This window comes from Melanostigma gelatinosum (assembly GCF_949748355.1).
Source record: "Melanostigma gelatinosum genome assembly, chromosome: 19".
Classification (NCBI taxonomy): domain Eukaryota; kingdom Metazoa; phylum Chordata; class Actinopteri; order Perciformes; family Zoarcidae; genus Melanostigma; species Melanostigma gelatinosum.
Window position 1 is genome coordinate 4,547,855 of NC_136652.1, and position 13,025 is coordinate 4,560,879.

Sequence of the window (13,025 nt, forward strand, 5' to 3'; positions counted from 1 at the left end):
ATCTGCTGTGGTGCTCATCAACAAATCCCGGGACCCCCACTGACTCTGTCATCTCCAGGACAATTTCCTTCCGGTACACTCCCCTGCACATCCCTTCTGATTATTTATTTAAATACACCTGACACTTCACATTACTTTACATTGAACTTACATTTTATGTTCATGGTACTGTTAACAATCTGAATGAGTAACAACCACACACACAGTTATGACAAATGCTTTGAGCTTTAATTGGTTGAATTTAAGAGGTTACATAGCAGTAAACATACTGGTTACACACATTAATGAAATCATCCACTCGAGCCACATGTGCGTTTCACACCTCATCTTCATGCTGTCAGACTTCTTTAGAAAAGGAAGAAAAAAAAGTTCACACCCTGCAGTTTGAGTCTCCACAGCGTCGTGGAGAGCAAGCTCACACATTCTTATCACCATCATCATTTTCAACATCTCACAATCCACAGCAACACAACCTTCATTCTCCTTCGCTCTGTCTGGAATACTTGAACTAGTCAGTCCGGGGTTAAGGCCCCCTGCAACAGGCCAACCGGTGAGAGTTCACATCTAGCACCACGGGAGCTTCAATAGTAACTGGTTTGGTGAAAACAGAGTCCATCATTTGCTGCTCTCATGGCGCCTGCAAAGTCCTCTCCAAACAGCGATGAGTTTTTTTGGTGGTGCTTTTCACTTTTATTATTATTTTAAGAACTTGGAACTTCGAAGGAACTGAAAGAGCACATTATTTCTACCTCATTTCAACCAAGTAACACAAGTAGACTTCAAGTATGGAGTAATGCATAACTTACATGCCGGCCAGGTCATCATCATCAAGCCAAGCGAGGGGGGGGGGGGAATACATCTGAATGCCAGCGAAAACACCAGATACAACGAAGTCAAAATTATAACAAAGATGTGCTACAATAACGTAATCAAACTGAATGTAGAAAACATGACAACAAAATAAAATGTTAGTCATCGGCATTTCAGAATAAATGACTGAAAATGAAGGAAAAATACAGTCAGCCTCAGTCTAGAAAATAGAATTAGTGCATCATTGTTAGATTTTAATATCCATACATATCCGCAACATATGAAAAAAAAGCACTGAAATACGTACATGAAGCTCCGAAATGTATCAAGAACACTTTATCAACGCTACATTTGTTGAGGCAAACAGGGCTAGCTAGCAGAGATCTGGATGTGCGTACTGGTAGAAGTATTTATTCTCTACTGTCCTTGAGTCCAACAGCGACAGAGCTTCCAAAGCAACGTATCTAAACCGTTTTTAGATATATGGCTTTGGCTCCAGAGAAGCAAAGGCAGTGGCGGTAAACGCTGCTCCCTTCCTGTTCAGTTCAGTGATAGTTTTGGACCCCTTTGTCCAAAAGCATGAAGTTCAAAGGCAAAGCCATAAATCATAATATTAGATTAGGTGAATTGTACTAGACTAATGTAATATTGGATTACTTTGATGTTTAATCCAGTATTTCTTTTTAAATATGGCTTTGGTTCCAGAGCAGCAGGTCAGCCCTCTAACCTAACACTGCCCCCTGCTGGTCTGGTAGGTTACCAGCTAAAATTACACACAGATGATTTTGCTCCAGGTACAAGCAAAAAAAATTAAAAAAAATACCAAATCATACCTGGGCAAAATATCTGTGAATATGGTTTACAAGATTCCTAATCCCTTTAAAACCCTAAGAATATTACCAGTGCCATTTAGAGTTATAGCTTATTTACCATTGTATGTGTGTAGTTTCCTTCATTGCAGTCATTTAGCAATAACCACCATGTTAAATTAGATTTATTTTTTGTTTCAACACTGAAGTCATGTTAAAGGCAGGGGAAGCCAGGACGATTGGCACGACAGACAAAAAACACCAGTAAAACCCTTTAAAGGTGAAGGCATTGGCCAGTTGAGATGTAGAAACTACGTTTGGCTGCTCTTGAGCAGAATTGTTCTGGTCAAAATACTTTCTTCACACTACCTTAAACAAGGCTGTACACGTAGTACATAAGTACTTCCTGGTGTGACACTCGGTGAGCTTTAATCACATTGAGGGTTGACCCTGTATCTTGGTAGAGGATGGAGGTGTTTTAAAGGAATAGTGTGTACACACAAGACAACTGAAGAGGGTAAAGAGGAGTAAAGTACCAGCAGAGATTTGAATGAGTCATTGAGGGGAATAGATCACCACCTCATCTACAACACCTAGCTCAAATTATGTGACAATGTGAAATGTCAGACTCCATCAGATCTGAGTCATCCCTCCCACAGAGACACTCCTTGTTTTACTCCTGTGCCGATGATTCAGCTTGTTTTTTCCTCCTTCCTTGCACTATAACAGGTCAGGGAGGTGGCTGTAGACCGAGTCAAGCAGTGTCTGGCTGGCCTCCTGACTCTTGACCCCCGCGATCTCAAACAGCTGGTCCAGCCGGTCCTCGGCAGCCGGGATCTCCTCGATGACGTGCAGCTCCTCCGGGTTCAGGATGTGCAGCATGTCGTCGAAGATGGGCTGCAGGTCGCACGGGTCCAGACGCACCTGCCGGAGCACGGTGTCTTTCTTCTCTGAAGGGGAAACGGAGAGGGTGAACGGTTATTGGGGTTAAAGCTAATCTAATCAATATATTCACATTAACAATGGATCATAAAACTACGTGAAAGGGGCTCACTTGTGGTGATAAACCCATGCTCAATTATGTTGTCTACCTCAGCTCTACAAAGCATTTTAGCATCTTAGAGATCATTGTTTTGGTTTTCCTGTTTTGGTTCATTCTCACAGCTCTCATGATGTTTTCGGCCGTGTGTGCGTGCGTGTGTGGGTCTGTCTGTCCTCGCGTAATAGCCCAAAACCCATCAGCCTGATATCATTTGTGCTAATTTATGACTGTTTGCTCAAGGACCTCTCGTGGTAGCAGGGATTCACACTTTGCTTCACCATCCACTTATGTTAAAGCCGTGTGGTCCCAAGTCAAGCCAGGAGTGGATGGTACGAATACGTCTTGTGAATAGTCTGTGTGAACTTATTGTTACGTTGGTGACATTGCTGACGAGCCGGATAACTGGCAGCTAGCAAACAGTAGGAACATGTGTACAAAGTTCATCATGACTGTTAGCAGTCGGCAAGAACTAATAGAAGTCAATAACAAACAATTATAATCTTAGTCATACAATCATCGGCCCTGTTTAACCCCAGTCACACATCTATCAAATCTATAAGGATCTTGAAAGTAAAACACGCTGGCATATTGACATTTGTATAAAATATCCCATAAATTGCGGCTAAAGATTGCAGTGTTCTTTTATCACATCATTAAAATACAGCCTTATTATTAATACAAGATGAGACATGAGGAAATGCAAAAACACGGTTTTCTTTTAGCAACAACACCCGGAGGGACCACATGAGGGCAGTCAGCATCCACACGTCCATGTTTGAACTGCTGTCACACAGTTTTCTATGAGTGCAAGACGCCTGAATGAGTGTGAAGATGGAAAGAAACGGCTGATACTCACACAGGCCACTGCTAACAAACCACAGTCTCTCCTCTGAGAACCATCATATGTCTTGGCGACCAGAAATGCCTCGTCGGGTAAAAACATGTGGGACATGTGGGAGCGAGTCTCCAAAAGCACTCCAGGTCACTTGATATGCTAACAGTGTCTGACACCTGAAGCATTTAAAAGCACACTTGTTGCCTGCCAAAATGTCGGCCACATGTAAGAAATGGAAACGCTACATCTCCATTAAGGAAGAGGTTGATGTGAAAATAGAAGCAACCCTATTAGTCTTCACTCAGTAAAGATGTAACAGAGACACAATTCAACTTTTCCTTTATGCCCAGAAAGCGTACAGTTTCCACCCTGTTGCATGAATACAGTGTCTTTTAAAAGATGAACTTCTAACGGTAGGTGCTTTGTTTTTTAGGTTTACTTACGTAACACAACTACTTGGTTAGGTTTAGGAAAAGATCGTGGTCCGGGTTGAAATAAGTAAGTGCGTTGCGTAACTGCCGCTCGTAAAGTATGGAAGTGACGCAACGAAAGTGCGGTAAAATAAGTGAACGTTAGCTTTTTGGTTTCAAATGAGACAGTTTGTTTGACCCATTCAACCTCGATGCTCGGACATTCACATTCTTTACACCACGTCAGTGGATCTGACCGTCGAGTAGTGAGGCGGAAGGGTGTAATTTGGAGTTAGTTGAAAGCCTGATGCGTCTCAAACAGGACGCTCCATGTAAGATGTAAGGCACTTCACGAATGTTACAATCTCAGTTATAATTGCAGTCATGGTTGATAAAGGTGTACTTTTTAAACGATGCTAACAGTGCAGTCATACCAAAAGAGTGGCCCTGGTTTCACGGATAACTCTCTCACCTTTGGTAATGAAGGAGCCGTTCCTGCTGAGGGCGGAATCTTTGCTGGAGGTGGAGTCGCAGCGGAGCAGGGGCTCTGATTCGTCGGGGAAGAAGCCCTTGGTGCGGTCCAGCGGCGACTGCTCCACGGCCATGCCGCTGGCCCCGGTGCCGCTGCCGCCGCTGTTGCTGCCGCTGTTGCTGCCGCTGCCGACGCTGCTGGGGGACTCGAGCGGCTTGTGGATGGGACTGAGGCTTTGGCTTACATTCACTGAGGTCATCAGCTGGTTGATGTCAAACTGTAGATAGAAACAGAAAGATGGGAGGAGTGGAGAGTGAGGACAAGAGGAGAAAATAAACATGAGCGTGTGACGAACCAATAATCACACACGCAGATACACAGGCTGGTATTTGCTGCCCACTGGGCACAATTCCACATCCTTGTCCTGTATCACTTCATCGCTCTCATTCTCAACTCTCTTATTACAATAACAAACGACTATAATCTTAGAATACGTCTTGTGAATAGTCTGTGTGAACTTATTGTTACGTTGGTGACATTGCTGACGAGCCGGATAACTGGCAGCTAGCAAACAGTAGGAACATGTGTCCAAAGTTCATCATGACTGTTAGCAGTCGGCAAGAACTAATAGAAGTCAATAACAAACAATTATAATCGTAGTCATACAATCATCGGCCCTGATTAACCCCAGTCACACATCTATCAAATCTATAAGGATCTTTAAAGTAAAACACGCTGGCACATTGACATTTGTATAAACAAATTTTATACAAATTTGTATACAATATCCCATACATTTTGGCTAGAGATTGCAGTGTTCTTTTATCACATCATTAAAATACAGCCTTATTATTAATACAAGATGAGACATGAGGAAATGCAAAAACACGGTTTTCTTTCAGCAACAACACCCGAAGGGACCACATGAGGGCAGTCAGCATCCACACGTCCATGTTTGAACTGCTGTCACACAGTTTTCTATGAGTGCAAGACGCCTGAATGAGTGTGAAGATGGAAAGAAACGGCTGATACTCACACAGGCCACTGCTAACAAACCACAGTCTCTCCTCTGAGAACCATCATATGTCTTGGCGACCAGAAATGCCTCGTCGGGTAAAAACATGTGGGACATGTGGGAGCGAGTCTCCAAAAGCACTCCAGGTCACTTGATATGCTAACAGTGTCTGACACCTGAAGCAGACACACTTGTTGCCTGCCAAAATGTCGGCCACAGTTAATAAATGGAAACGCTAAGCTGGGCAAGTCACCAGTCATGTCCCAAGTTAAGACAGGCAAGTCCAGAGGCAACCCCCAAGTCCCCAAACTTTGAGTTTCAAATTCAAAACAAGTCATAATGTGCTCTTTACCAAATGTAATGCCATTACGGAATACAATTATATTCAATTTACAAACATCATGAATGCTTTTTTGAATTTTGTATTCATTTGTTAAAACAAGTTAATACAAGTTGTTATCTGTTTAGCTCCACATCCTTTCATTCGTGTGCACTCATCTATTCTTCTAACTTTCTTTGGAGTTAAACCTTTCTTTACCCCTTCAATTCAATCACTGTTTCTTTCGTTCTTATCCATCTATGCCTCATCCATCATTATTCTTCCTCCCTCATCTTTTCCTCCCCCTCTTTTTTCTCTCCCTTTGTCCCATTTTGTTTCAGTTTCCCTCCCTATCGCTTCGTCAGCCTCTCTTCTTCTCTCTCCTTCCTCTATTGTTGCAACCCCTCCTCTCCCCCGCTCTCTCTCTCTCTCTCTCTCTCTCTCTCTCTCTTTGGTGTGGTAATGAACCTGTGGTCTGAACCAGTAGCGACTGGTTTGCGGATGAGATCATGAGAGCACGTCTCGGTTCCCTCAGCGTGAGCCCAGTCTGGCCTAACGGTCGCAGCAGCAGCAGAGAGGTCATTTCATTGGCTGCAAACACTGGAAATAGAAAACTGAACCAACAGAGAACAATAAATGTTCTTTCCTCATGATGATAAATCCATCTTCATGCTGTGGAGGATTTCTGCTCAGCTCAACATCAGGCCTGATGAATTAGCTCCAGCGGGACGTGACATAGAAACACCAGTTCTCTTTCTCTGGTGTTTTTTCTTTCTTTATTCCATAATGTCTGGGTCACTGGGCTGCAGCGTCACACAACTTACGTGATTGTGACGGAACAAACAAGCTGTGTCCAGCTGACAAAGGCGTGCATACATACATACACAGACACGCACCCACACCGTGACACAAGACACGCAGACTTCCACACGGCAGCACATGTAACTGGAACATAATAGCAGGCTAAATTATACAACCTGATATTCAACTTTGTGGCTCAGATCGAAACTTATTGCTAGATCTTTGCAGATTTGGCTCAAAAAGTAGTGAAATTTACTTCAATTTTTTCTAAATGTACCTATTTGGTTTCTTTATTTGGTTGATTATGGGAACAAATACGTTTTAAAAAGTTTTTTTTTTTTTACGGCCGTCGCCATGTTTTTTTTGTGACCAATGAACAGATGTCCCCATGTTTGGAGTGCGGAGGAGTAGAGACGCTGTATACGGCTCTGGTGTCAGTAGCAACCTACAATCACAGTAGCCCCGCCCTAAAGCACACCCTGCTTTATGGTCTGTTTGACTCTGAATGGACCATAATTTACTGAATGAACATCATGCTGCATTGAAGAAGACTTGAAAAAAGAGATTGAGACCATAAACTCATGTTTATAATGTTTACTGAGGTAATAAATCAAGAGAGAAGTAGAGTCATTTTCTCATAGACTTCTATACAACCAGAGGAGTCGCCCCCTGCTGGTCAGGAGAACGAATGTAAGGTTTTAAGACACTTCCGCATTGACTTCACTCGCCGACTGGTTAAACATCAAGGAATAAAGATGAATAAAGCACTTTTCAATGCTGACACTAGGCTATTCGGGTTGAGGTAGAAGTAGGGCTGGGTATTGATTAAAAAAATAACGCTGCCAGTAGCTGCCAGCCGCACACTCATAAATCCCTGTTTACAGAGCCGTGTGCCGGCAGTCTATCCCGGCTGTATGGGTTGAAGCTTATGCGGTAGTCGGTCAATGACAATTGTAGTGATTCGCTGCGAGCAAAAGCATACAAAATGGCAAGAGATTTGATACTACTTGGTACTGGGTTATACGGATATCATAGATAGAAGGTTTTTTTTTGTTGTTGTTTTTCTGACGCTTTGCAAATCAGGTTTGTGTCGCTCAAAGTGAAAAAGACTACTTATTAGATAAAACAAAGAAAGGACTTTCAACCAGGAGACTGGTCCCAAAGTGTTCCTGAGTTATTTTGAAGCTCGTGATGCCACATTGTTTTTCGCTTATCTTACTTTACATGCTTACCTTAAGCCCAACCATGATGTTTTTTCCCATGTTTGTTGCCAAAACACAACGGTGGCAGATTCACGGAAACAACGTGGTGCGCAATGACATGCAAAAAGCCTAAAACGCGTCTTTAAAGCCCTGCTACTTCCCATATACAGGTGCGACGCAGTCATTGCCATACAATAGATCACACCACCAGTGACAAACTCTGACCCGCTCCCCCCTCTGCCCACCCAGGTAGAGCACTTTGCGTACGTCTGCCACTCTGTCTGAGGGCCTCTCACACCGCATTGGAATCTGGTTTCCTCACGCTGGCAGCCTTGAGCGGCTCTTTGCCGAGCTGCCGACGATGGAGCTGGAGCGCTGAGGGGTCACTGCGAGGAAGAACGGCACCGCTGTTCCAGAAAGCTCCCAGGCTGGTGTGTGTGTGTGTGTGTGTGTGTGTGTGTGTGTGTGTGTGTGTGTGTGTGTGTGTGTGTGTGTGTGTGTGTGTGTGTGTGTGTGTGTGTGTGTGTGTGTGTCTGTGTGTGTGTGAGAGAGAGAGAGAGAGAGAAAAAGATCAGCCTGAGTTGCTGACTGCTCCTGTCAGCACAACACAATGCCCTGCTGGGGACAGGGACTTAAACACACACACACACACACACATATACATATACAGACTGAGCCAGCCAGCCTCACTGTTAGAGTTGGCAGAGTGCTGCAGAGTGAAGGGCACAGGGGACAGACACACACACGCACACACACGCACTCATACACACTGGAGATGTGTTGATTCATGATATCCAAAAAAAAAGTATCTCACTCAGCTGCAATTACTCCAAACAGATGAGCTATGATGTACTGTAGCTAAGTCAGGAACTTGTCCCAACACAGCATCAACCCCACTTTTAGAGAATCTATGATGTCACTGTACATTCAGCCTTCACCACTAATTCATCTGTGACATTTTAAGTACATCGTCAAACGGATAAGCCCTCTCCCAGACTGCATTAACACATATTCAAATGTCTAACATACTCACAAACACGTGCAGATAATCTCTCTGAATTACTTTTAAAAGAATCAATGCAGTTTCTGGGAATTTTAGTTTGTCCTTTTCTCCAGAAAGTAATGGATGTGGTTTCATTTCAGCCTCTTATGGGGCTGTTTATGGAAGGGACTGAAAGGCGTCTAATAGGACCCGAGTCATAAACACCCAATTATGGACGAAATTGCACTTGATTGTGCATCATTGTGGCAGGAAGGGATAATGACTCCTGTGTGTTGTAGTTTGTGGTGAATTCCCCTCTCACAGAAAGACGTGGAAAGAGAAGGAGGTGTATCACTTCCTGCTTGTGTGTATCCGTGTGTCCTGTGAATAATGTACTCATTGAAAACCAAACTCACTTCCTAGCTCCACCGCCTCGTGTCACTTTACTTGGTCATCACCATCTTGTTTTTTTACTGTCATCATCTTGGTTTTTGATCATCGTCATCTTGTTTTTTGTAGCCCCGCCCTAAAGCACACCCTACGTTATGGTCTGTTTGACTCTAAATGGAGCATCATGTACTAAATGAACATCATGCTGTATTGAAGAAGACTTGAAACTAGAGATTGAAACTCATGTTTACAATGTTTACTGAGGTAATAAATCAAGAGAGAAGTAGAGTCATTTTCTCATAGACTTCTATACAATCACACTTCTTTTTAGCACCCAATGGGGGTCGCCCTCTGCTGGACATTAGAACGAATGAATGTTTAAGGCTTCATTGTTTCACTTTTCAGACCTAGAGGTTGCTGCCAGGTCACTCCCCACTTCCGGCTGTGCTAAACTCCGGGTTTGACGAGAAACAGCAAAAAACATCACGACTATACATTCTATACATTCTCATAATAATCCAATGACTTGTCTGATCTATTAAAATAATGGCAGTGAGACGGATCATGAAGGCAGCATTGACTCATTCGCTTCAACAGCAAATATGATATTTTCTATAGCTGTTCTTGTGGTGGTCCATTATTTCTTCACACTTTTAAATCTTCTTCTGATATTTTGAAAGACTTACACAAACAATTTTGACTTTATGTTGTTCATAAACCGAAATGACTGAACAGCAAAGAAAAACAATTACCATGTTTCCCCTTTGATGATTCATTGTGTTTCACTCCTCCCCCAGGACAGCTCGGTCTGGTGTGGCCTCTAACATGATGCATTCATTAGCCACACTCAGAAGACGTAAAGAAGTGAAACAGCATGGCTTCTCTTTAATCACTTATTTCTACACACTGATCACACTCGAAAAGCAAGCAGGCAGCTGTTATGCTGCGTTCACACCGGTCGCGTTGATTTTTTGACGCACTGCAAAATCGCGTCCAACGCGCCGCCGGTCGTGTTCACACCAAACGCCGCAAAATCTTGTAGCGCCGGAGAGGGGGCGTGGTTTATCGTCCTGGAAGCCGTTCACCTGGCCGCCATTTCTTTCCGCTGTCAACCGTGAAAGGAATAAGGACAATTGCTGCTTTGTACGTGTTGTGGAAGTCCCTCAAACATCGGAATGCCAAACGCCGTCATGTCTGGTTCATAATATTGTTCAGAGGAGCTCCGTGGATTGTATCGAGCTGTATTCACTGTCTAGCAAGCCACCGGTCGCTGTTTACTACAGCTGTAGGAACACAAAATAAACTGATTTGGCTGTGATTCAACGGCAATAAACCGACAAAAAGGGACTCCGAAATAACTACATAATGATGCCGATTTGTACTTGTCTTCTCCGACAAAAAGGGACTCCGAAATAACTACGTAATGATGCCGATTTGTACTTGTCTTCTCCGACAAAAAGGGACTCCGAAATAACTACGTAATGATGCCGATTTGTAGGTTACTGGTCTTCTCAATGGAGCTCTGATGGATCGGTGCTAGGCTATGCTAACATAGCAGCTCCACCAGCACTCAATAACGTCACGTAGACGTAAATACGGCAGCGTCTATTCAAGTCAAAAAATCAACGCGACCGGTGTGATCGCAGCATTAAACATGTATTTATGTCATGAATAAAGCGTGTATTGTTGTTACTTGACAAGAAGTCGACTATAATCTAAAATGATTTGTATACAGAGACTAAGATGAGTCAACTTCCTGTCAACTGTTCAGAATACATTTGGTTGCTTTCCAAGTGTAAAATGAGTCTTCTTGTCGCATACACGACACCAGATAGCAGTGCTATTGGTACTGGGTAAACATTTTGGACACAGGTCAGTATAATTGTGGGGACTGCACATACTCAAGGTTTTATTTTTGATCTGACTGCTTTGCAGACTCACTTATTGCTCTACAGTCTGCAGCAGCAGAGATACCAATAGAAAGATCCATCAACAACTCAGTTGTTCCAATGGGAATACCATCGATACAGTAAATGTTTTTTTTCTTTCTACTCTGTGAAATGATGGTACCAAGGACTGAATCAGGTACCAGGTCCAGATCGGTCAGAGCAGTTGTAGCAGTCCCTGAGTACTTTCTGCCATTCCTATATTCCTAATAGGGAAATTCCCGCCCCTTCTTGTGGACCATTTCAGAAAAATGAATTGTACGCTAGTAAATGGTGCGAGACAAATAATTTTTGAATCCCCTTTGAATTGTGTCATGATGTACACATATGTGGTTTGTCAATTTAAAAGATACATTTGCACGTCAAGGATGTATGAGACTGTGAAAAGACGTAACTAGAAAGACTTTACACCCAAACTTCGTCTCTCTCTCTAGCTGAAGCTACTGTGTGTTTCATACTTGGATGAACAAAAACCAACGATGAGGTCTATCTCGTTCTCTCCCTTTGTGACGGTTTGTTTCTCGAAGTAAATATGTCTGTGTTTGGGAGCTGGTTCACAGAGTACTTCCTGATTGGCTGATCTGGGGAATCAGTACCCTCATTCAGTCATGCCAAAAAACCTCGCTTTGCAATCAGTACTTGTCATTTATTAGGTATTTTCAGTTTGCCTTCTGTTAAATTAGGCAAATAACCAGAAAATATCTCTTCAACAAAATAAGAACACACACTACATGGTAGGTGGTCACCTGAACATTACGTCCACGTGTACTGTAATAGTTCAATGAGTCATTCCAAAACCATGGGCAGTAATTTGATGCTACAACAGCCCTTGCTCTTCTGGGAAGGCTTTTCAAATCAGATTTTGGAAGCCGATGTTGGGTGATGAGCCCCGGCTCTCAGTCAGTGTTCTAGCTCATTCCAAAGGTGATGGATGGGGGTTGAGGTTTAAGGTCTTCAACGCCAAACTGGGAAAATCCTTTTCTTAATGGAGTTGGCTTGGTGCATGTGGGCATTGTGACCAACACAAAACATTAAAAACAGCCCCAAACCACACTAGACACACTGTCTTGTATGAGACGCATGGGGTGTCCACATACTATTGGCCATCCTGTGTTTCTGTCCGTCTTAAATCAAGTTAATTAAGTATGAATATTGTTCCAACAGGGCCCTTTTCAACACACTGAATTCTCCGTAATCATCATGCCTCCCCCTCGCCAAACATTGTCATTATCTGCCGTCGTATCCAAAGAGAGACAAATATCGCCGGAGATGATCTGCTCATTATTAAGCTGCGATGAAAGGACAAATTACAACGGACTGAAACGAACTAAAGAGCTGAGACACTGAGACAGCCGGAGCTTTCTCAAAACAAGGCTGTGACTGTGCGTCGCTGACCGTGGACAGTGCAGTCAAGGGCACCAAGATATGAATCACTGGAAAGTTAACGGAGAGTAAGAAGTAAGTAAATGGTGACGAAGGATTCGGTGTATCCCCTTTGTTTGTGTGTGTGTGTTCTGAGATTACAGTACGAGGCTGATACCAGACGGCCCATGACTGAGGTTGGACATGTGAGTCGTGCAATCAATAGCGGTCATCCTGCTACACGCATGCAGCAGGCTGCATCATGTCAACACATGTGTGCAGGTTTCAGAGGAAGAAAAGTATGAGATTTATGTTTGTGAAACTAGCTCGTCCCTTGTAGAGGCAACTAATAGAGGAGCCAAGTCTAAACGTTCGTGGTTTGTGTGGTCAACCACTATCAAAGCACTTTCCAGCCCCAATGACATCCGTCAAATATAAAGCCATGCATTCAAAATGAAACCAAACTGTTTACATGTGGAAACTATGTAATTATCTCCGCAAGAGGATCATGCGATCGGTTGCATATGCGTGTGTGTGTGTGTGCGTCCGTGAGTGAATGTGTGCAACTATGTGTCTGTCCACAGCTAATCTCGCATTCTGCTGCAGCGAACTGTATAATATTTTGGGTGG

At 43.3% G+C, this 13,025-nt stretch overlaps 1 protein-coding gene across 1 annotated transcript in view; it reads right to left on the bottom strand.

Moving 5' to 3' along the window:
* Positions 1-231: 231 nt before the first annotated feature.
* tnfrsf21 (tumor necrosis factor receptor superfamily, member 21) overlaps positions 232-13,025 on the bottom strand; it is a 44,904-nt gene continuing 32,110 nt past the window's right edge. Inside the window, exons 5-6 of the mRNA XM_079290765.1 lie at positions 4,379-4,655; positions 232-2,569 (exon numbers count right to left, since the gene is read on the bottom strand). Coding sequence (XP_079146891.1) covers positions 2,340-2,569; positions 4,379-4,655 — 507 coding nt within the window. The 3' untranslated portion in view covers positions 232-2,339. The remainder of the gene's footprint in view (positions 2,570-4,378; positions 4,656-13,025) is intronic.